The sequence below is a fragment of the Choloepus didactylus genome, chromosome 14 (assembly GCF_015220235.1).
Source record: "Choloepus didactylus isolate mChoDid1 chromosome 14, mChoDid1.pri, whole genome shotgun sequence".
NCBI lineage: Eukaryota > Metazoa > Chordata > Mammalia > Pilosa > Megalonychidae > Choloepus > Choloepus didactylus.
In genome coordinates this window covers 40,120,806-40,143,500 of record NC_051320.1, presented here as the reverse complement: position 1 = coordinate 40,143,500, position 22,695 = coordinate 40,120,806, and the positions used below count along the sequence as shown (strand labels likewise).

The following is a 22,695-nucleotide window of genomic DNA, read 5'->3' as shown; positions in this document are numbered from 1 at the left end:
AGGATCCACATCAGCAATGTTATTATTCTTTAAGAAGTCTGGAAAGATAAAAGTCACCCAGTATTGTAACAATTAAGTTTGTTTTATTTTTCCCGAACATGACAATTTTAAGATCTTTAACTAGAGCATCTGATTACCCATACAAATGTAAAGTGTTCTAATATATACTATACACTCACAGAAGTTAACTGAATTATTTGCTCTTTCTCTACTTTCCTGGATATGTGAGCAGGAGGGTGAATCTAAATTATTTACAATGTTCTATGGCATGTTACAACATGGATGAACTTTGAAGACATCGTGTTGAGTAAAATAAGCCAGACACAACAGGACAAATACTGTAGGATCTCATTTATATGAAATATGCAGAATATGTAAATTCATAGAGGCAGAAATTAGCGTACAGGTTACCAGGGTTTGGGTGGGATTGGGAATAGGAGTTGATGCTTACTTGGCACCGAGTTTCTGTTTGGGTAATGGAAGAGTTTTGGTGATGGATAGTTGTGGTGGCACAACACTGTGAATATAATGAACACCACTGAATTATATATTTGAAAGTGGATAAAACGGAATTTTAGGTTGTATATAAGTTATTGGAATACAAACTTTTTAAAAAACCATAGAACTGTATAATACAAAGAGTGAACCTAATGTTAACCATGTTAATAGTTAATAGTATAATTATATTAATGTGTCAAGTATAAAAAAGGTACCCTACCAAGGCAAAATGTTAATAACAGGGAAAACTGTGTGTGTGTGGGGGGGGCTATAATAATGCTTTACTTTCTACAACAGTTCTAATGGAAAAAAAAATAATTTGTGTTCACCCATGGAAATGTGCCACTATTCTTGTCATCATTATTATGTTAATGGCCTTAAACAAACATTACAAGCATTGCGCAGTACTAACTCCGTGAAGGAATGGAGAAGAGGCACAGGGAGACTTAGGAACAATTAGGATTTTCCCTGGCATAGCATCTTTTGGGTCTGGTTGGTACTAAGCCCTAATTCCAAGCCCCACTACAAGATGTCGCTGACACTCCTTATCTTCTTACTGCACCTTCAATCTCTGCTTCAGTTCCCAGGACAGACTTTGCCAGTGGGTAGAGCCCACGGCTGGGGCTCATCAAAGAATTTGAACTTGTGGAGTGGGAAAAGAAAAAGTCAGGGAAAAGAGGTTGGGGGTGACAGTTAAATTTTTATATGATGCTTAACATGATAAAATAATTTCATTGCACCCATGTAATATGGGGGAACACAACTATAAAAAGAAAGAGATAGGGAAAAACCTTCAGAAGCATAATGGTCCTTGAAATGTATATTAGCCTTCATCTGGAATTCAAAGAATATCTATAATAGAAACAATATTATGCTTTCATGAAAATGCATTTGTCGTTGATTAAAATAGAGTTCTATGATAAAAATCTTGCGGGACATGCTCTACAGGAATTAGAATAGTGACATGATAGATGAAAATTGAAAACTGTTTCAGGTTCATATAGAGGACACTGTATAATTATAATGATGATAGCTTGCATTTGTAAAGGATTTTAGTTTTTAAAGTGCTTTCATACTCATCATCTCCTCTGATCCTTACAACCTGTGAGCTAGGTAGGGCAAGAAATATCATCCCCATTTTAAAGGAAAGGAAACTTTATATCTTTCTCAAGTAGGTAATGTTGTATTTAAAATGATTATATAACATCTCACTCTTCTTCACATCTAGACTTAGCCTACTAAAGGGCTTACGGCATTTATAAAAATTTTTAAAAATGAGAGTTAATGAAGACTAAATGCAATGTATAAAATGAAACTTTCCTAGAAGAAGCAGGCACAATTAAGGAGAGGAAAACTATGTGAGCATGCATGTACATCTGATATGATTGGTGGGACAGGGAAAGTATTTTGCACAATATAATTTAAGTGGCTTCCTCATTCTTTGGGACATTTCAATATAACTATCTGGCTGTTATCTCACATTTCATATCAAAACTAAATCTCATCTCTCAATTTTTCAACCTTTGTCTACATACCTCTTGTTCATTTCTTTACCCAGAATTGACAACTTGGTTTCAGTTTGGTCACCTCTTTTTAATTCATCTACCTGAAATCAGTCACACAATCTTCTTTTTCTTCTTTTCATTCCTGCTGACCTTAACCCAGGTCTTCACTTACTCAATTCCACACAAAATTTCTGTTTTTCCGATTTTCAGTTAACTCTTTTCTTCACAAACCTTCATTAAATCTCCATTTTTTTTCATTGCCTATGGTAAAATAAATAAATACTTTGATCTTTAGGATTCTTTGTTATTTAGACACAATGTTGCCCCAAGTTTCCAAACACCTTCTTTTTTTTTAATGAGTCCTGGTCCTACTAGTTCCTCTAATACTTTGTAATACTTCTTCCTCCAGCCCTCAAGTCTTGCTGAAGTCATGTGGAATGCACAATTTCCCTCTGATTGTTCCACATATTTCTTCTCTAAGCTTTACTCAACTATCGCTTGTATGATCCTGATCTTCTGTTCATTTCTCTCTTTTCTGAATTCCTACCTGATTTATACTCTGGGATATTCAAGAAGGATACTAATTATATGATGTCTTATACTGATGTCTATATATTGTTCTGTATCTTCAATTATACTGAAGGTCTTTGAGAGGAGGCAACATGTTTTAATATTCCTTCTGACATCCTCAGGCAACAAGTGGTGATAAGGACTTACAAGTGACCTATTTCAGTTAATAACTACATTTATAAAATAAAATAAAAATGCTTGAAAGAAATGCATTCATTCATGCCAATCAGGCATTATGTTAGTACTTGGAACATAATGTCAAATAAGATAAACCTGCTGCCTACCTTCACTGAGCTTACGGATTATTACCATGGAGAAAGTAAACACACACACTCCAATAGGAATTTCTGAATGCCTACCATCTTTTAATGTCACAGAGAGAAATAAATATGATCAGTCCTTTTCATGAAAGAAGCTCACAGATGAAATCTCTTGTACTTCATGAAGTGAAAAAGGTTGATGAATCTCACTGTTTTCCATAAGGCAGCACAGGGACCATAAATGGTTCAACAGTACATAAAAAATGAAGAGCAGTGAAATGCTTGGCATTTCATGTTGGCAACTGGAGGCAAGATGATTTACAATACAATGATATATATATGTTTATATTCATAAAAAACTCCCTATCTCCCATCATTTATTTAAATCAAAATGAATAATTATAAAAATAGCTTGAAGAACTTTAAAGTTTTGGTTATTCAGTAACAGAACAAATAAATTATGCTAATTTCAGCTAATTCTTCAAATTAATACAGTAATTTTGAATTTAACTTGCAAATGTTTGATGATCCAAGCTATCATAGTACAATCTGCTTAGTTAATGTATTTTCTTTATGCATCATATGAATTATGAACAGATTTTTGAGAGAAGAATACTTATTTGGGAGTGTTAAACCATGGGGGGGGGATCAAAAACTGTCTTATGAATAACTATTTCAAAAGACCTATATCTATAATTCATATCTCAATTTAAAAAAACCTGACTAGAGTATTTCTTATCCTATTGCTTTCTTAATGTTGATAAATAATATAAATTTAATTTGAAGCCCAAATATAAGTATTTTAGCCAGCATATGTTCATTTATCAACATATCAACATATGGATTGTCATACAGAATTTTCTAAATCATTACAAAAAAAAGACTGAAAATATCTCCAATGGAAAAATGATGACATTTTAATGACACTAATTTGAACATATAATTTGTCAATAATTTAGAGGTATTCAAAGAACACAATAGACAGATTGTATTTTCAATCATCAATAAAACTTAAGTAATAAACAGACCTTTAATGTTTCAAAGATGATTTCTATTTTTTTATGGACAACTTCATTAATATTTAGAGGGGAGAAGAAGAAGGGATAAAAAGTCATGAAGATAGTGATCAGGTAGATGAAAACAATGCAGAGAAAAATAGTGTCACAGAAACTAAAGAAGAAAAACATACCAAGGTACAGCAGTCCATATTAGATACATCAATAAGATTAAACTGTATGAGGATTAAAATAGGTTAATTGACTTAATAATCAAGGCATGGGTAAACTTACTGCAGTTTGACTAGAATGGGGAGGGAATTGAGGATGTGTGTTTGCTATGCCTGCAGAAGATTTGATGTTAAACAAAGAAAATAGTGAGCGAGATTGAGTTTAATGTAACAATCTCAATAAAATGGAAAAAAGTACTAGATAAAATTCAACATCTATTGCATAAGAATACTCTTAGAGAAGTAGGAAAATAAATTAAATTCCTTAACTTGATAAAGGATAGCTATCAAAAATGTAAAATAACTATAGTGATTAGAACAGGCATTTCAAAAACTTCTTAACATTAAAATTAGAAAGAGAGAGACAGAGCTGTTCATATTTGTTAGCTCTATGTTTACTTACACATTAAATCCAAGAAAATCAGAAAAGTATCAGAATTCATGAGGCATCTACACAGATGCTTGGTACAATATCAACCTACAAAATAAAAATATAAACATAAAAAGGACTCATTCACAATAGCCACAGAATAATAAGATGCCCAGGAATGGCCAATGAAAGATGTGGGTTGTTCTCAGGAAATTTACAACACTTACTGAAGGACTTGAGAGAACCAGAATAAAAGAGTGTAAAATGGTTGTTCCATTCTGTTCAATGGAGAGGTGTGTTCATATTGCAAATAAACTGGTTGTCCCTCAAAGTCATTTAAAAAATTAAATATATTTCAATCAAAATGTTAACAGCATTTCTGACAGAAGTTAAGAATCTGATCTTAAAATTTATTAAAGAGTAAACTGCCAAGAAGAGTTCATATGATTTACAAATTTGAAGAAAAGAACAAAGTGAACACTTGTGCATTACCAGATAACAAAATTAATTTTTGAGCTATGGCAATAAATAGAGATGGTGTATGGAGATTTATGGAATGGGCAGACCACTGAAATAGATTACAGACTGCATCTAGATGATAGGTAGATAGATGATGATAGCTTTATATAGATAGATATAGACAGATATAGAAAGATACAGATAATACTAAATGACAATGGTAGCTTTACAATTCAAGATGGAAAAAAGTATTGTTTTTAATGAATGGTGCTGGAAAAATAAGTTATCCACATGAAAAGTGGTAAAATTAGATACTGACTATACTTCATACGGATACACGCACACACACAAAATCATAGTGGATTAAAAACTTAAATGTAAATACTAAAACTTTAAAATCATAGAAGATAACATGTGACTTTGGTGGTAAAGGAGGAGCTTAAATTCTCTTAAAGAGGGTGGAGGAGACAGAGCCTTGCTGCCCTCTGGGTCTTTTCTTCCCCTTTGATGATACCACTTTCCACCTGGCCAGTGGGAACTGGAATCTGAAGCTGATGAAATTTTGTTCTATTGTATTACTAAGTTTAGGACCCAGGTTCCTCTTTTGCTGACTTGAATTCACCTTGACTCTTGGTGGCAGTGATGGACAGACTCTCTAAACTAGACTACATCCTACATCAGCTCCTGCCTAAGCTGTTCAGCCCTCAGTTTCTGCAGGGAAGGCATCTCAAATTTAGTCATGGAGGCTTTGATGCAGCTTCACAGCTTCTTAATTCACATTATCTTGTGCCCAGCACAAAACAGGCAGAAACTTCTGCATCCCTCTAGGCTACCGTGGGATGGCTAATTTAGACCCTCTCTTTGCTTAAACATTTTGCTATAAAACTTTCTATTCTGCTTGGGTGCCCACAATTGATGTTGGCCTCAGCTGTGCAGCTGCATTCTTCCTCCCACTTGATAATAGAAGCCTTGGGCACTTAACTGCTTTTGGCTTTCCCCTAAACCCTCTCTACCTCTGGGATTTCAAAAGAGGAGTCACATGCCTGGATGCTGGCTTTTTTTTTTTTTTTTCCTATAAAGGAATAGAAGCTGCAGACTTTCCTATTCCCCGCCTCATCTGAATATCACTCATATCCATCTGGTCTTCATTTCTCAGGGGCAAGAATTCTCAGGCCATACTGAAGTCTAAGTGGAAAGAGTATCCTCTCCAGAACAACTCTCCAATGAAGGCCTATCAGGAATAGTTCTTGATATGGAACTATGGGGCAACAAGAGTAGACATCACCAAGGAGGAAAATACATTGGTTTAAATCTTAGAAATATTATGCCGGTTATATGTATTTTAGAGGAAGAAATGACAGGGCTTAATGATGGATTGAATGTGAGGAGAGAGGAAGCCTGTGAAATGGGCATCATAATTCCATTTTCAGATGAATAAATGAAGACTTTGGAGAAATTAAATAACCTGTAAAACATCAAATGGGTCACTTTCAGAATGATAACATGGGTCTAACACCAAAATGCATAGTCTTTCCACAGTATGAAATTACCTAATATATTAAGAAGCATATAGAATACCAGTATTAAAATTTCTCTATTACTTGATGGTGGAATGGATAAAACAGAATTAGCCAAACATCTATGAAATCAGGTTATTCACAAAAATTCCCAATGTAAATCTTCTAACATTAATCAACCACTATTAAAGCAAATAAAAAGGCCTATCTTTTTTTAGATCTTGAAAAACAGAATACTGCAGTTTAGATGAAAACCTTTTTTATTTTATTAGCTAGCACCTGTGTTTTTCAAAAAATTGTTACTAGATTGATTTCAAGTTGCATTTATTATTAAAGCTGATTACCAGTAATATATCTAAATATACTGTCATAGTACTATGAATAACAGGAATATTATTCTTCTTTTATTAACAAGCACTTGCCCATATTGGATTATTATTGACCTCACTGTATGTGAGTGAAAGTTTTACACTCAGTCAAGGAGACATACACCGTGTTGAACCTGTGAAAGACACTGTAATCTAGTCCTAATCTGATCATCTCTTACCAATGTTATTGATAAATAATTACAATTAAACAATTATTGTAATATTAAAAGTGTAAGCATCTTCCAATGCCTACTATAGTGAGATTTCTTGATAATTAATTTCAAAAGAACCTAGAAATAAGTGGAATTTTTAATATACTCCTCCAATTTAAATTTCATATTCTAAGTAGAAGCCTGATCTGAATGAGAAAGTGGTCTGGGCATCTCTACAGGCTGCAGAGAACTCGGCTGCATCTGAGAAAACAGGGAGCAACCAACAGCAAAGCAAAAAGACTGAGAAAACAGGCAGTTTCAAAGAGCAAAACTGAACTTGAAAGCCAAGCACACAGGCCTCCAGAAATTCAATCTAAAAGAGCATAAAATAGAAATACAAAAATAGAGCCTCTGACCTGGCATATGGTAAGCATTCAATAAATAGGAAAACTATCAATCGTGTTAAGAAATAACCACTTATGTTTAAGAAATCATATATCTCATTGTAGTAAACTCAAAGCCAGATACAGAGCTTTATTTTGCCCTGGAGATAGGTGAAAAAACAAACAAACAAAAAAAGAAAAAAATAAATGAAGTGTCTCAAGGACAAAAGTTACCATCTTAAGAAAACACATCAGCTAGATCTTATGGGAACCATGCGATTTACATAATTCTAGACCCTGCTCACTATTACAGTAAGCTATGGTTTATGAACAGTGTATTTGCCCATTTTATCAATAAATAACTCAGCCACAACTGTAGGGGAAATTTATTACAAAAGCCAGTTCCCCAACCACCCAAACTCATCTATTCTCAGAATGAGACTGTTGTCTATGGAATTGAATTTAAATGTATTATTTATTATTATATTATTTCTTTTCATATGTCCATGAAGACATGAAATACTGAAGAAACACAGAAATTAAACTCTCAAATGCACACTTATTTTTGGAAATTATAGGAGCTTGTCTTATTCATAGGCTACGTATTGAAAAATTTAACTATACCAAGTCATGCCCAAAGTTATTTCAATATCGTGAGTTCAAAGCACCAGAGATAATGCACCAAATAAATGGCTGACCCTTTCTAAACCACTTTATGTTACAATTTTATTTGAATAACATTTTAAGATTTATGTTATAGTTTATTGTGAATTAAGAAGAAACAAAGGGATATAAGCATAAATACTATTATCTTGAAAGTAAAACTATTACCTGGAAATCTATTTTTGGTAACAGTTGTTTAAAGAAAACTGAAGAATGAAACACAGTTTATCTAACCAACCAAGCAATTCTAAAAACATGTAAGTGTTCTAGAAAGGGAATTCAACATTATTTCCGAAGTACCAAATTGGCAGTACATTCAGTCAATAGTCTCATTGCTTTGTTAAATTCTTTAAATAAATTATCGGAAAATGTTCCCTTGCCATTCTCACGTATTATTTGCTTCTTCAAGATGATATACACTATTAACTTTATTAATATTAGTAATAATTTATTTGTATCTTGAAAATTTTGTGGGGCTTTGGAGTATGCATGAGGTCAGCTAACACTGAGTTTATGGATGTGAAGTTTTGATGTTTGTTTGGAAGGATTTGTTCTGAATTATCAACTGTTCATATGAAAATAATCATATTTCCCTAGTTCCTAGGATGAGTAGGATGTATCTGAAGAGTAGAGGGATAAAATACTAAGAATGTTTGGAGAACTATTAGTATTTAAAAGACTGTCTCATATTTTAAGAAAACTGAAACAAACCTTTTTCCTAAAGACTTAAGTTTCTACACCTACTTGGGGACACATAGGTACAAATCCTTATTTGTATCAGACTATGAAATGTGGTATTATCTACAAAGGAGAATGTTTTTGGGAAACACAGTTGCCTTTAATAATGTTACCCCAAAATGTGAAGGCTGTTTGCCAAAGGAACATATTCCACTTCCCTTAATGAACCATTATGTATGTATATCATACATTGGTTTATATAATCCTTCATGATGCTATCTATTGTTCATCCTAAACCATTATTTTGAGGGTCACAAGATCCATAAACTAAGTACAAACTCTATGCCACGATGTCCCAAACTTGCCTGCCGATGGGGCTCATTTAGGGCACTTGATCAGATTCTCAGGCCCTTCAGTAACCTATACTTTTAATTTATATTAAAATACTATATTTTACATTATTTCTGAACCTTTTTCTCATTTGAACACCATCCTCTTTTCTCATTTCATTGGCTGTATGTCAACTTATTTACATATCTAAGATCCAAGATTGTATATAGTATTTCAGGTGGGGCAAATTAACTTGCCTGGATGCTTCTCCTCACTATACAACTCTATTGTCAGCTAGGGTCAGTGATGCTGAATTTTAGTTATCCAGTTGGTCCCAAGGTCAGAAATTAACATGAACTTGCACCAGAAAGTTATGGATATGATGAAAATGAATGAGAAACAAAGAAAACCATGCATGTCAGGGTCTAGTGAATCTGCAGGGAATCCAGCTCCGACTTTTACCCAATTCTCCTCTGATTTGGCTATCCTGTTGCATTCAAGTTCCAGTAATTAATAAATTTCTTTTATTTCAGTAATTTGAGGCTTCATCTTAACTACTTGCCAAGTACTGTGCTTCCTCAATGAGAGAGGTCATACCTTATAATTGCTAGCCTTCCTATGACCTGGATTTGTTACTCTTGTTTCTTGTCACAGGACCCACGATGTCCTAGTAATTGCTTTTGATGTAGATAGCTTCCTGGACTCACATATATTGCCTGTTTCCAAATTATGATCTTATATTTGTTGACAATAAAACTCGCAATTTTATTCTTCTCACACAGATCCACTTGAAATATTTCTAGTTTAACTGAAAATCCTCAGAATTATGTGCAAATTATAAATTTTACTGGGCACATACTCTACCAGATCTTTTGTAAAAGTGTAAAACAAACTGTTCCCAGGACTGAGCCTTAGTTCACATGGTTTTCATGCAAGGAAGTCTGTTTTATCCCTTGTTTCCTCGCTGTAAGTGAATTCTCTACCCATGACAAAATATGCCATCCTATGGTGACTTAAATTTTAATAGGTTTGGTGTACCAACTTTATAAAGGGCTTCTTAAATCTGCAAATACATTATGCATGGTAGATTTTCCTTATTTATTGCTTCAAAGAACTGTAGAAGCTTTCCCCTTTCTGAAACTGTTACCTTTCTTCACTCTATTCTTGTTTTCATCCACCAATTTGCAGGGTAAGAAAATGGGATTCACTAGTCTTTTCTGGAGACCTGATGGATGAGAGTCATATTGCTTAATCAGCCAGAACTCTGATCCATTGACTATATGCAAAGAATAGTGGTTACTTAGAGTTTGGCTAAGAGCATCACAATTTACCCTTACCATTTTAAAAAATCTTTTGTTGGATGATATTATCTCTATAAATTATTTATATCTACTTCAGAAAATTATCTTGAATTTTTATTACTGCTTATTATTATACTTATTAGCAAAATGATTAAAATCATTAGAAATGATAATCCTTTATAAGGTATGAGGCATATATTTGCATATCGCTGTTGTGCCATAACATCTTGGTGCTCAATTTTCACAAAAACATGATAAATTGATTCTGAATATACCTTCCTGTTACTGCTTTAGTGCATTCTACATAAAAGTTTTAAGTCATTGGATCTGTTATTTACAACTGGTCATAAAATATATTTTACTTTCAACTATTCACAACTGGGCTGGCCACATGACTATTCTAAGACACCTGTAATCCTGAGATGATTTCTTCTACTTTTACAGGTAGCTAAACATTTGGGTGCCCGGTGTGCCGATCTTCATCTCATCTGTGGCAAGCGTTTATATGGAGCTTGTGATAAGGTGTTCCAGATGGCGCTGGACAATACTTTTTAAAGTACTCCCTCTATTGTTCTTTTAGCTTTGTTTTTCTAAATAATGGCCACATTTTCTTGTGGCTTCATTTTCCCAAATTGAATAATGATGTGATGACTCTTTTGGTTTTCATTATTCAGCCAGAATGTCGAATTTTAATAATGTGGTAATTACTGTAACATTTACCCATGGCCATTTCCCATGACAGATTCTGTAAAGAAACAGAATCCCATGTATTTAATATATTTTCTACATAAAAGTCATGGTCCATGAAATGATCATTAGTCTCTTCTGTTACCTTGCATTCACATTTTGATTTGATGAGGAGAATTAAAGTGCCTCTCTTATGTAATGACTGAATAATCTTGAAAACATAACTTGAACATGGAAAAAAGTTACTTAAATCTCAACCTCAAATATTCTCATCTATAAATGGGCATATTAAAACTTACAATTTCCAGGATTCTTATGAGAGTTAAATCAGATCATATATACAAAACAGGTATATAAAATAGTGTCCAGGATTTATTAAACACCCAATAAATGGCATATGCATTACTATCATTATCACTAGTATCTTATTTCTCCTATGACCCAGCCAGTCTTGTTGCCATTTTCAGGTGACCTGTATTGAAGATCATCTAAATATTTTTATCCCTATGATTTCTCCTCGTCTTCACAGTGTACTAAAAGCTCTCTTACCAAGATTATCAGAAATCAATATTTAGACAGTTGGTCAATTACTTTAAAAAGTCAGTTAAAAAAAAAGGAATCATACAAGCGTAACAAAAACTTCAAGTCTCTAGAGAAAAAATCTTTGCACAGGCTCCTTTGAGATTTTGTGGTTCCTTTTTCTAACTGTTTACAGTTTTCACCTAAACTTATACTGACAGCATTTTAAAACAAGTTATTTTTATTGAGTCCTTCCAAGGCTTTCAACTTAGTTGTTTATAAAAATAACTATTTATTTTTACATTCATATTTCATTAGTTTATAAATGCCTAATCAAAACACATAAGTTAAAACAAGTAAAACCAGCATAAGCATTTGGAGAAAAACATGAGCTCTCTTCCAGACTCTGAGCAGAAAAATATGATAAATTATAACCCTAAACTTTAAGAAGTTCACAATAATAAGGGATCATATGGTTCACTAAGGATTTGGCTCACAGTAGAAACTAGAACAATTTGTATCCATCAGAATACCTGTTATGTGGGTAACTGTCAAGATTTTTGTTGGCAAAGAATATAAATGACTCTGGATAACTTCAGCAGAAAGTGACCTTAATGGAAAGGTCAGGCTCATAGAATTAATATGAAGACAGGTGATCCAGATTTGAAAATATTCAAAACTCAAAAGAAGCTAGGTGGTTAGAACCACAGCCAAAAATCACATCATGAGAACTATGTTTTTAAATGCTACTGCCTTACCGCTCCCACCTCCGTTTTGGAGCACCGGCTGCTGCTTGTATTGCCACATCCAGAACAGATTTTAAACTGTTCCTGCTTCTTAATGATACATCTAGACTAAAGAAAAACAAATGCCAGAGGATGCTTCTGATGGGCTGAGTATAGGTAAACGGAGGCCCCTCATCTGCCAAGGTTCTCAAAAGGCAAATACTTGGCATTTTTTCTTCTATAATGATGGCTTCCAGTCATGGGTGTTCATTAAAATGGGCCCAGAAATTTTTCTTTGCTGTTGTTGACCCATAAAAGAATACTGGACTTTCTCCATAAGCAACTCAGAGGTATCCTGTTTCCATTGTTTACCTCTCTTCCTTTAAATCTTGAATTCCTTGGTATGGTTTTTATATAAATGACTTCTTTGGCTACAAAGCACTTTAAAGCATATCATTTTAGCTTTTAGGTTTCTTAAGTTCATGCGAAAAACTTATAATCTGGTCAGGCTTTTCTGCTGCTAATCACAGCTAAGAGTCTTATTAGCGGGCTTCTTATAATGTCATTATCAGTTTCCAGAACAATAAATTATCACCCGTTGCGTGTGTGTGTGTGTGTGTGTGTGTGTGTGTGTGTGTGTTCCCTAAATTCATCAGTGCTCTTCTTATATTACTTTTTAGTTAAAGGAGCTACTCTATAGTTTGTTGACTTAATTTTTTTTCCATAGGAATACTATCCCATTAAAGAAAACACCTTCAATGGGTTTACCTTTCGAAAAAGTTCTCTAAAATGGTGATGCATAGAAAATTTTTCTCATCTCTAATGATTTTGCATAAGAAATATTTCAGAAAGCATCTCCTTAGAGATTCTTGACTTTAGTCTGCTTACTTAAGATGTCAAAAGGATCCTCTGTACGCACATGCATGATTACTACAACTTGTTGCCCATTTTACTAAACTTAACTCTATAGGTTTTGCATTGCTTTATTTTCTCTATCATGTCACTCTCACAATCAGACAGGATCCAATGTAGAAACACAAGGATGTGGCATGTCATGGAAAGTTTTTGTAGTTGGAGGGGGCGGGGAGTGAGAGGTGTAAAATGCCACTAGGTATCACTAAATATCATCCATTAAATATCTCTAAACATCTTCCTCCTAGGTCTATCATTTTGTCTGCAAATGTGTTTTCTGGTGAGAGATTATAAAATAATGTCAATGTCTGTTATCACACATTTGTTTAATCAGATAACCTTAATTAAATTAATGTGTTTAGCACAGTTCCTGGCACTTAGTAAACACTGAGTGAATGGGGCAAAGGTGGAGTTTGTTTGTTTGTTTTGATAGTGGATATAGAAGACAGAATGTGTAGAGATTCTAGGGGGCCTTCAAGAAACCAACCATAATGCAAAATTAATGGGCATCTGTGAGGAGAGGCAAGAGGAGTGGATTATGAGATAAAGAGAGCAGCATAATTAATCTCTATTCCTAACATCATAGACCAAGTTGTTTTGCCTAATTATTTAATATTTCAGCCCTACTGCCCTTTGAGCATTTTAAACCAGAGATGATAATAAAAATCTCATTAGTAAACCTCTCTTTCTCTCACTTCTCTGGAACAAGATACTCTGACAAACTCTTATAGTCTGAAGCTTTCTATGCTTATTGACCACATAGCAACCTCCTACTTTCACAAAGAGAGTAAGTTGTACAGCCCTCGTTCTGCTGCCAGGCTGCTACAGCTTGCTTATTTACAATACTTTAAAATATTTCTGACTTCCTACCCACCTCCAGGTTGTGTCATTACTCAAACTCTAAGATATGGAGCTAAATCTAGCCATTCTAAAGATTTTACATCAATATAGTATTCACTCGCAGCACACTTTCTTTTTCTGCTGTTCTGGAGGTTTCCTTTGCTCCTATTTCTGTCCCTTTCCACTCTAAAATACTAATTTTAATGAGCAATAATATGAGACCATTTACAAAAGTCATAGTTGGTACACTCAAACTCAAAACCCCACTTTATGTGTGCATGTTTGTGAGTGTGTTTGTGGTTGTGTATGTAATTTCCCATATTAGTTCTAACTACTCTGAAACCATCATTCATTTATGCAACTTAACTATTCTTGACAAACCTGCTGCTTCTGCAGTGGGTTCAGAAGGTGAGGTAATTCATTTTAGTCTTCTTACCTGATCTTGAATTCATAACCAAGTTAAATCAGATAAATAGCAATTTTCCTATAAACAGTAAAATATTTATTTTCTTTTAGAATTTAATTCTTTTATGCCCACTAGAAGAAATATCAAATCATTCATCCTGGAAAAAGAATACATACACATATCCTCAGAAACAAATTTGCCACAGAGACCAAAATTATTCAAAGCTTGTGGGGTTTTATAAAGCATCATTGTTGGAGTTTTTGCATTCCATCGCTGCTAATAAAATTTGGAATTGATGGAATTAAAATGAAGAAAGACCAAATAAGACTCCCTGCTGAAATCATAGTTTGTGTTGAATGTTCAGTATCTGAAATGTCACTAATTCTTCTATTCTGAAACTGTTCCACCAAAATGATGTTCTATTTTTAATCCATTATATTAATTGATTGAATGCTTACACAGTTTTCTTTGAGAATAAAAGGATTCATTAGAGTTTTTAATGGTTTGCTATAGGCTAATGTATTATAATAGGAGAGCACTTTCCTATAACTACTTAAACTATAAAGCATTATGTGAGAGATTGGTATTTTCTATTCACTAGTATCACTTGATTTCCTTGTTCTCCTAGAACATGCAGTTTAGCTGGTCCATTTGCAATGTTAAAAGGTTCAAAATAAGTATGCTCATGATTTAAGAATGTCTAAAATAACATGTTTGAATGAAAAGTAAAACCAGCGATGAAAGGGGGAAAGAAATCCTCTTGTTAATGTTTTCACTCAAATACCCTTCATCTAGCCTTTAAATCTGATCTGTAGGGAATGAATGAACTGGCATGGAAGGAGTACTCACTGTTGGAGAAGAGAAACAATCTGCAGAACCCAGACCTGAAATTTGAAGCATACATTGACAAAAAGTTGACACTCAGTCTCCTTCAGAAGCTGCTCTCAAACAATCTCTTTTCCTTTGACCTCCATCAGTTTTTCTTTAAAGAAAAAACACTTGACCATCACAAATACTGAATTTTATCCAGTTCTCAGGACAAAGTTTAACATGCTTCCAAGAGGATAGTATGGATACTGCTCACTAAAAATGCTGCTCTCCATAACTCAGCTCATCACCCTTCCTTTGTGAGAATTTTTTGACAATTATTGCACAGAGAAGTGACGTGTTACTGGTGACATAGCATTTAAGTGCAAGTGCGTAATCCCTCAGTTCTCTCTTTCCCACCACAGCGACCAGCAAGCATGAGTCCATGAGCCCCCCAAAAAAGTCTCAAAGTAAAGAATGGTGAAATGTCTATCCACATGGCCTGTGAGTGACCACGTGAAGGAGAGTCCTATGCAAATTGAATTCCAAGTATTGTAGACAAGAAATCAACCCTGTTGTGTTAAGCAGTGGAGATTTCAAAGTTAGTTACGTACCAACAGTTTCTGTGATTAAACTGCTATGCCGTTAGAGATACACAGCATTAATGGGCACCTGGGTTACTCTGCAGGACTCTAAGACAAATGGAAGTGCTGAAAAATCAAAATCAATATTTGCTACTCAACAAAGAGATATTTCTATTCTTGGTAAAGATTCTTTTAAATGAAAATAACTGAAACCCAGATCAAATTACCATAGGTACATGGGAATTTATTGGTTCATTAAATCCAAGAGAACCACTAACTTACTGGAAAATTGGGTGGATGGGTGGGGGCAAAAAAATAGACATTCCTGCAACAAAAACCAGGACCTGCAATGCTGACAGAACACTCTCCATTTCTCATCTCTGCCTTTGCTTATAGGTTACATTCATTCTCTCTCCATGCAGTCAGGCTATCTCTGTGAGCCAAAACACATGGCTTTTGAGGGCTCTCAAACCTCTGCCACCAGAGACAAAGTAACTGATACAACTATGCATTGTGCACTAATTCAAAAATCCCAGGGAAGGAGTCTGATTGTCCTAGCTGGAGTCCAGTGTCCCCAGCTGGGCCAAACAATTGTGTCCAGGAGAGAGTTTGGTCTGTAGATACATGTTAAGTAAGCTTCAGTGCAAAACACATTTTTGGAGCAGAAGCAATCCCCAAAGAAGTTTTTCCCACAAAGGGGGATTTCTGGTCAGACAAAATATTTATGTAGTTTCAAAAGCACTTATCTTCATTGCTAAAATCCCAACCTCTCTGAAAACTAAGGGTTTGTCTTCTAATTCATTTTATGGTAAAACTTGACCTGACCTGAACTCATTTGTCAGCCAAACTTGACATGAACTTGATGTGAGGATCCTGCAGTATTTATTTGATCATTTTTAAATATCAAAAACACATAGGTGAAGAAATATTAATTTGTTTTTTCATGAGGTGGGAAAAATGCTGCTGTGGGACTGTTATGTAAAACAAAGCATATGCACTATATTGGTTTTCTGATTATGAATTCTGAAACTTGTCTCCAAGGGTTTTACATAAAGGATTACATGTCAGTATTTTAAGTACAAATGTAAGTACCCATGAAAACAAATACATACCTAATTTGGAAACACTTATTCAATACACACATGGATATATCTGTAAATCTATTTACATATGTACATATAAATATATTAAATTCTCTTTCCAATAGAGAGACCAGGAGACATTAAGCACATATCCAAAGAGATGCATGGATACGTATGTCTCTTAAACAAATGATGTCCCTTTTTAGCCTATAAATTCTCAATATGAGAGTTAAATACATTAGGAAACATCAGCAAAATGCAACTTTTGCATAAAGAGCATGTTGGAGACTCACCATAAGGAATGGTATGACAGAATCCCATATTTTCAGAGACTGTGGTCTTAGAGACTATTTAAAATTCTGGGGAAGATGGTGGAATAGGGAGCTTCAGGTCTCAGCCCTCCCACCAAAACAATTATTAAACAGACAGGAACTGCCTGAAACCACTATTGTAAAACTCCAGAGGTCAGAAGAACACTGTACAGCATCCAAGGAAGAGTGGGAGGAAGAGGCAGATGAATTACAGTTAAGAATTGTAAATTGCTCTCTCCACAGGTTGGCTGTTGGTGCCCCTCCACACACTCTTGTGACAGGCTGCCATGGGGTCCAGTCCCTTGCTAGCTGCTGATTACAGAAGAGACATAAAAATCCTTTTCCCCAAGAACAGGGATGGGCACAGCCTATAGCTGATTACAGCTTTTGATTAGTGAATTTGGATCACCAGTTCCAGGCTTTGAGGGCAGCTATACTTTCAACCTACCTTGGACAAAGGCAATGCCAGCCATTGTGTTAACCCTGTCCCTACAAAGGCAGCAGGAGCCATTGTGTCAGCTCTCCCTGGTCAGGGGCAGAGGTGGTGGAGATTTAAATATGCAGCACTTCCTCAGGACTGCACGGGACAGATAGCTGAAGGACTACATTTGCTGGGCAGGACAGGAAACCTCGGCTTCCAGGAGCCATCAGGGAAGCTGCTGGAGAAGCTGGTGGAGCACTTCCTGATCCCCTTCCCAGGGCAACTTGGAGCTGGTCTTCATCTCTTTTGTAGGTCCCTGAGCCTGTTTTTGACTTGGAAAGACTGACTTGGGAAAGTACTCTCTGTGGTGACCCTACTCCCAGAATTTTCTTTCCAGGCAAAAGCAGCATGAGTAAATGAAAGGAGTGTAAAAAACTATAGAGGCGGACAGTCTGGGACAAAGGCCTGCCAGCATTAAAGACCCAGGAGAGGGAGGGCTGTCTCCTTGGAAAAACAGGAACAACCAAACTCTTGTAAACAGGGGTACTCCAAAATAACTAAGAAGCAAAAGCCCAGGACAAGACAGAGGTCAGAAAAGACAGGGGAAATCTTAGATATTGCATTCACCTTGGGCAGACCTTCCCAATAAGAGTGCTGAAGCTCAAGAAAATTTCTGTCTTATCACCAGCTAGTTAGAAACCCAAGAAACAGACATCCCAGGGAGCAAATCCCAGAGTTAACATTTTAAAATATTAAAATGTACAGTGTGCTACAAAAGAATGTAAGACAAACAAAGAAACAGGAAATGACAGTACATCCAAATGAAGAGAATAAAAAAACAGAAAGCACCAATGAGGAAGAAAAGAACACGGATATACCAAACAAACCCTTTAAAAAAATGATCTGAAAAATCCTCAAGGAAACAAAGGGAAGTACCAAGAAAGAACTAAAGGCTATCAGGAAAATAACGAATCAACAATATGAGGGTTTAAGTAAAGAGATAGAATTTTTAAAAAGGAGACAAACAAAATTACTAGAGTTGAAAACCATGATAACTGAAACAAAAAATACCCAGGAGGCTTTCAAGAAGAGATTGCAGGTAGGAAAATAAAAAAAATCAGTGAAATTAAAGACAGGACTTGAAATGAATCAGGCTGAGGGGCAGAAAAAAAAAAAATATATATATATATATTAAAAGCCAAAATAGCCTAGATAGCTACGGAAAACCATCAACATACAAATATACACATTATGAGGTCCTAGAAGGGGAAGAAAGAGAGGAAGGAGGGAATAGTCAAAAGAAATAATGACAGAATTTCCCAAATAGCAAAAGATGTGAATATGTACATCCAAGAAGCTGAGAGAACACCAAACAGGATAAACATGAAGAAAAATAATACACCCCATCATATACCGATTATGCTATCAGACGAAAAGGACAAGGAGAGATTTCTGAAGGGTGCAAGAGAAAAGCAACATGTTATGTACAAGGGAGACATGATTATATTGAGTGCCAATTTCTCATCAGAAACCATGGAGGCAAGAAGGCAGTGGTTTGAAATATTTAAAGTGCTGAAGGAAAACAATTTCTCCAGCCAAGAATTCTCTTTTTTTTTTTTTTTTTAATTTTCCTTTCTAGCCAAGAAGTTTATATCTGGTGAGACTCTCTTTCAAACCTGAGGTGGAGATTAAGACATTCTCAGATAAACAAAAGCCGAGGAAGTTCGTCACCACTAGCTTCAGACCAAAAGGAAAGTGGCAGACAGTGGTTCAAAGCAGCAGAAACAAATAAAGACCTGAAGTAAAGGTAACCATTTTGGGTAATTATAAATACCAGTATTATTGTATTGTATTGTTTGATAAGTAACTCCACTTCTTACTTCCTGTAGGTGCTAAAATGCAAAGGCATTAAAAGTAATGATAACTTTAGGTTTTGGGGGCATATGATGTACAAAGATATAAGTGGTAATAAACGGTGGGGGGACAGAGGAAAAGAGGAAAAGTATATATACAGGCCATCGTAGTTAAGTTGGTATCAAAGCAAATATGATTGTTATATATTTAGGATGTTAAATTTTAACCCCATGGTAACCACAAGGAAAATAAGGTAAGTTAAGTAAGTAAGGGAATATGTAGGGGAGAAGAAAGTTATACAAGACCCTCTTCCTGTCTTTAAAGAGTCAACCAATTAGCAAAAACAAAGACATAAATGAAAACTACTATAGAATACAAGCAGTGGTTCTCAGCTTTATCCCATATAGATGGATGTGAGGGAAGGAGCACATTTCCTTAAGTATTAGAAACTTGCCCTGCTGTGATCCTTCAGCAGCAGCTGAGTTCCCTTCCTCTAAACCACAAGCAAAATTTCAGGACTTGGGGAGGTAAAAAAAGAGAAGCAGAGATGAGCAGTTAGAAAATGCTCCCCAAGTGATTCTAGGATGTTTCCCTTTGTTCATATATGTCTACTATTTCCAACCCCTCCCCAGATCTCCACTTGAGAACTGTTGATGCAAAGAGGATTACCTGGAATTGCAAAGCCCAGAGCTGGTATATAATGACACCAATTCTCTTCACTCTCCACAAGGGTGATTTTGCAAGGCATCAACCTAGCTAAGCTGAAAATTAAATTTCCCAAAATTCCCTCTCCTATACGTATCAGGTATAAAATTATCACAGAAGAATTTGCAAGAAATTTGGATGACAGAGGTAAGGCCTCACCCATTGCCCTCATAAGGTTTGTGCAGGGCCTCAGAAGCCACTGCATCTTACTCACACTGCCCCTGTTTTGTTGGGCTCACCTTACTGGTATGGGAAAGCAGCCAAACCCATAGTTCATCCAAACTCACCCTTCTCCCTATCCATAACCTCCTTCAGTCCCTATGAGGAGTCGGTCATCTGTAGATCCATAGTGAAGTTAGTGGCTTTTCTGCAGATGTCACTGAGGTTAGATGCAGTGAGAGAAAGACATGGCTTCCAGTTTGTCCCCATGGGTCCTTTAAGTCTCAGTTTGTGTTCACAGGTTCCAGCTGGTCCTCATGGGTTCCAGCTGTCCTCATATGTTCCAATTTGTCCTTGCTTTCTCTCTGCTCTTTATCCACATATTTCCCCAATGTCTGCCCAACTATCCCACAGTGACTTCATGCCCACTACCACAGGGCAAGGTAACAGCTTTCTATACACTTCCTCACCAGTTCCTCTTCATGCTCCTTAATTAGCGTTTGTGTGTGTGTGTGCGTGCGCCCTAATTTTCCAATTACTCCTTTCCAGTTTTATAAAGTTTAATTCCAATAATAAATTCCTTATTCTAAATTATTCATGGTATTTCTGCTTTCCTACTCAATCCCTGATTTATTTTTTTTAAATAAATAAATATATATATATAGAACTGGCCAAAGGCTACTACCAGAGATAAAAGAATCCCTCTAGAGGAAATAATTAGGGATGATCTAGAGGCTGAGATGCCTGAAACCGTTGTGATCCCAATAAAGAAAAACTGCCTAATTCAGATGTGATTTCTCCACGCACCTCTCAGAAGCAATCTTGACACCTTCCTCTCTACAGCTGGTACCATGCAGATACCTTGACGCTAGCAATCTGTATTCTAAAGGCAGTTTAACCATGCTAAGGGAACTTAAGAACTAATATATTCATTCCTGGTTGTATCCTCAAATACTCTTTGGCATTCTGTATTTATTCAATAAATATTTACTGAATGAAAGGCACTCTCCCACCCACTAGAAGTTTAACGTAATAATAGTAACTACTATTCTTTGATTCCCTATTGCATGTCAGGCACAGTAATGGTTTAATTTTAATTACAACAGTCCAGAAAATAAGAACTACTATTGGAATTTTACAGATGAAGAAACAGCAATGAAGTATGTTGTTCAAAAGTCACATAGGTAGGAAGTGGCAAAATTTAAGAATAAACTTGTGTTTGTCTCACACTGAAGCTAATGCTTGTCTGCTGTATCAGGCTGCCTATCAAAAGGACATGCTTTCCAGTGAAGCCTTACCCACAGGATTTACCTCAACTTCCTCATCCACGCTTCCCCTTTCTGCGTGTTCTTCTTCAGTGTCGGTTTTTACACTTCGGTTGGTGGGTTGGTTATTCTCAAACATAGCTTTCTACGGATTCAGAATGCCATCTTCTGTCAGCCTTTGATTCCTGCTTCCCCCAAATTTTGCCTTGTAAGAATGACTCAGCCTGACCTGCTTCTGATTTGCATTTGAAACATGGCTAAGAATTACATCAAATGGATCAAAAAAAAAAAGAAAAGAAAAAGAAAAGGCCACTGGCTTTTCAAACCAGTGATGGCTTCGGGTTTCTTCTTTGATGTAAAGGATATATGACTAAATTCTCCACAGCTCTGAGGTAGCCTCGCCACACTCCTTGGCACCAAACTCAGAAATGCCGTCCCAGTTTCTTCTCTGTTCAATTTCTTCAATGCCTCCCTAGTGAGAGTACTTGGGCCACCTCCCAACTTCCTGTTTTTCTGCGGCTCTGACCTGTGTGTCCACTGCCCTCATTTTGAAACATAACCACAGCTGGAACAAATTCCAGTAAGCTGGAAGACCAAATCTGTGTTAACAGTGATCGAACAATATTACACAAAGTAGGGAAAGGAACTTATGTGAGAAACTAAGTTTACTGCTCAGAGTAAAAGAACACATCAGTATTTCACATATATTTTTAATTGAGAATTAATTCAATTTTCCCTCAACTCAAGAGCATAATCAGAATTAAAGCTTTTTCAAGGGTAATGCTAACACTAGGACTTTAATCATTTCATTCTTACTATAGGGGAGGAAATGCTAATATGCCTCAGAAAACACAGCCTTCCTAAAATGGAAAGGCTCTAGCATATTATATTTTCCAGTCATATTTTTTTCCTTTCCTATATTTGAAAAGTTGTTCAATGTAAGGTAATATTTTGGCACTGATTCATTGTTAGAAAAAGCAGTCTGGAAACCTGACTCCCTGAAGAACACAGTGAGAATTATCCAATTTTATTGTCCTCTATAGATTCATAGAATTGTTGGTGTGAAAGAACCAAGGCAATGAATCTAATTCATCCCACACTCAATGCCTGCAGGCATATCACATACATCCCTGGAGAGA

At 35.6% G+C, this 22,695-nt stretch overlaps 1 protein-coding gene across 7 annotated transcripts in view; it reads right to left on the bottom strand.

Moving 5' to 3' along the window:
• Positions 1–22,695, bottom strand: part of RALYL (RALY RNA binding protein like) — a 727,077-nt gene that overhangs the window by 535,716 nt on the left and 168,666 nt on the right. The window contains exon 1 of one of the 7 annotated variants that reach the window (XM_037802769.1): positions 15,218–15,235. The exons of 5 other annotated variants lie outside the window; for them this stretch is intronic. Coding sequence is in view for 1 of the 2 variants with exons in the window: in XM_037802770.1 (XP_037658698.1) it covers positions 4,462–4,465 (4 nt within the window). In the remaining variant the exon portion in view is untranslated. Of the gene's footprint in view, positions 1–4,461; positions 4,480–15,217; positions 15,236–22,695 lie in introns of those variants that run through there. One more of the 7 variants, XM_037802770.1, reaches the window with a different exon arrangement.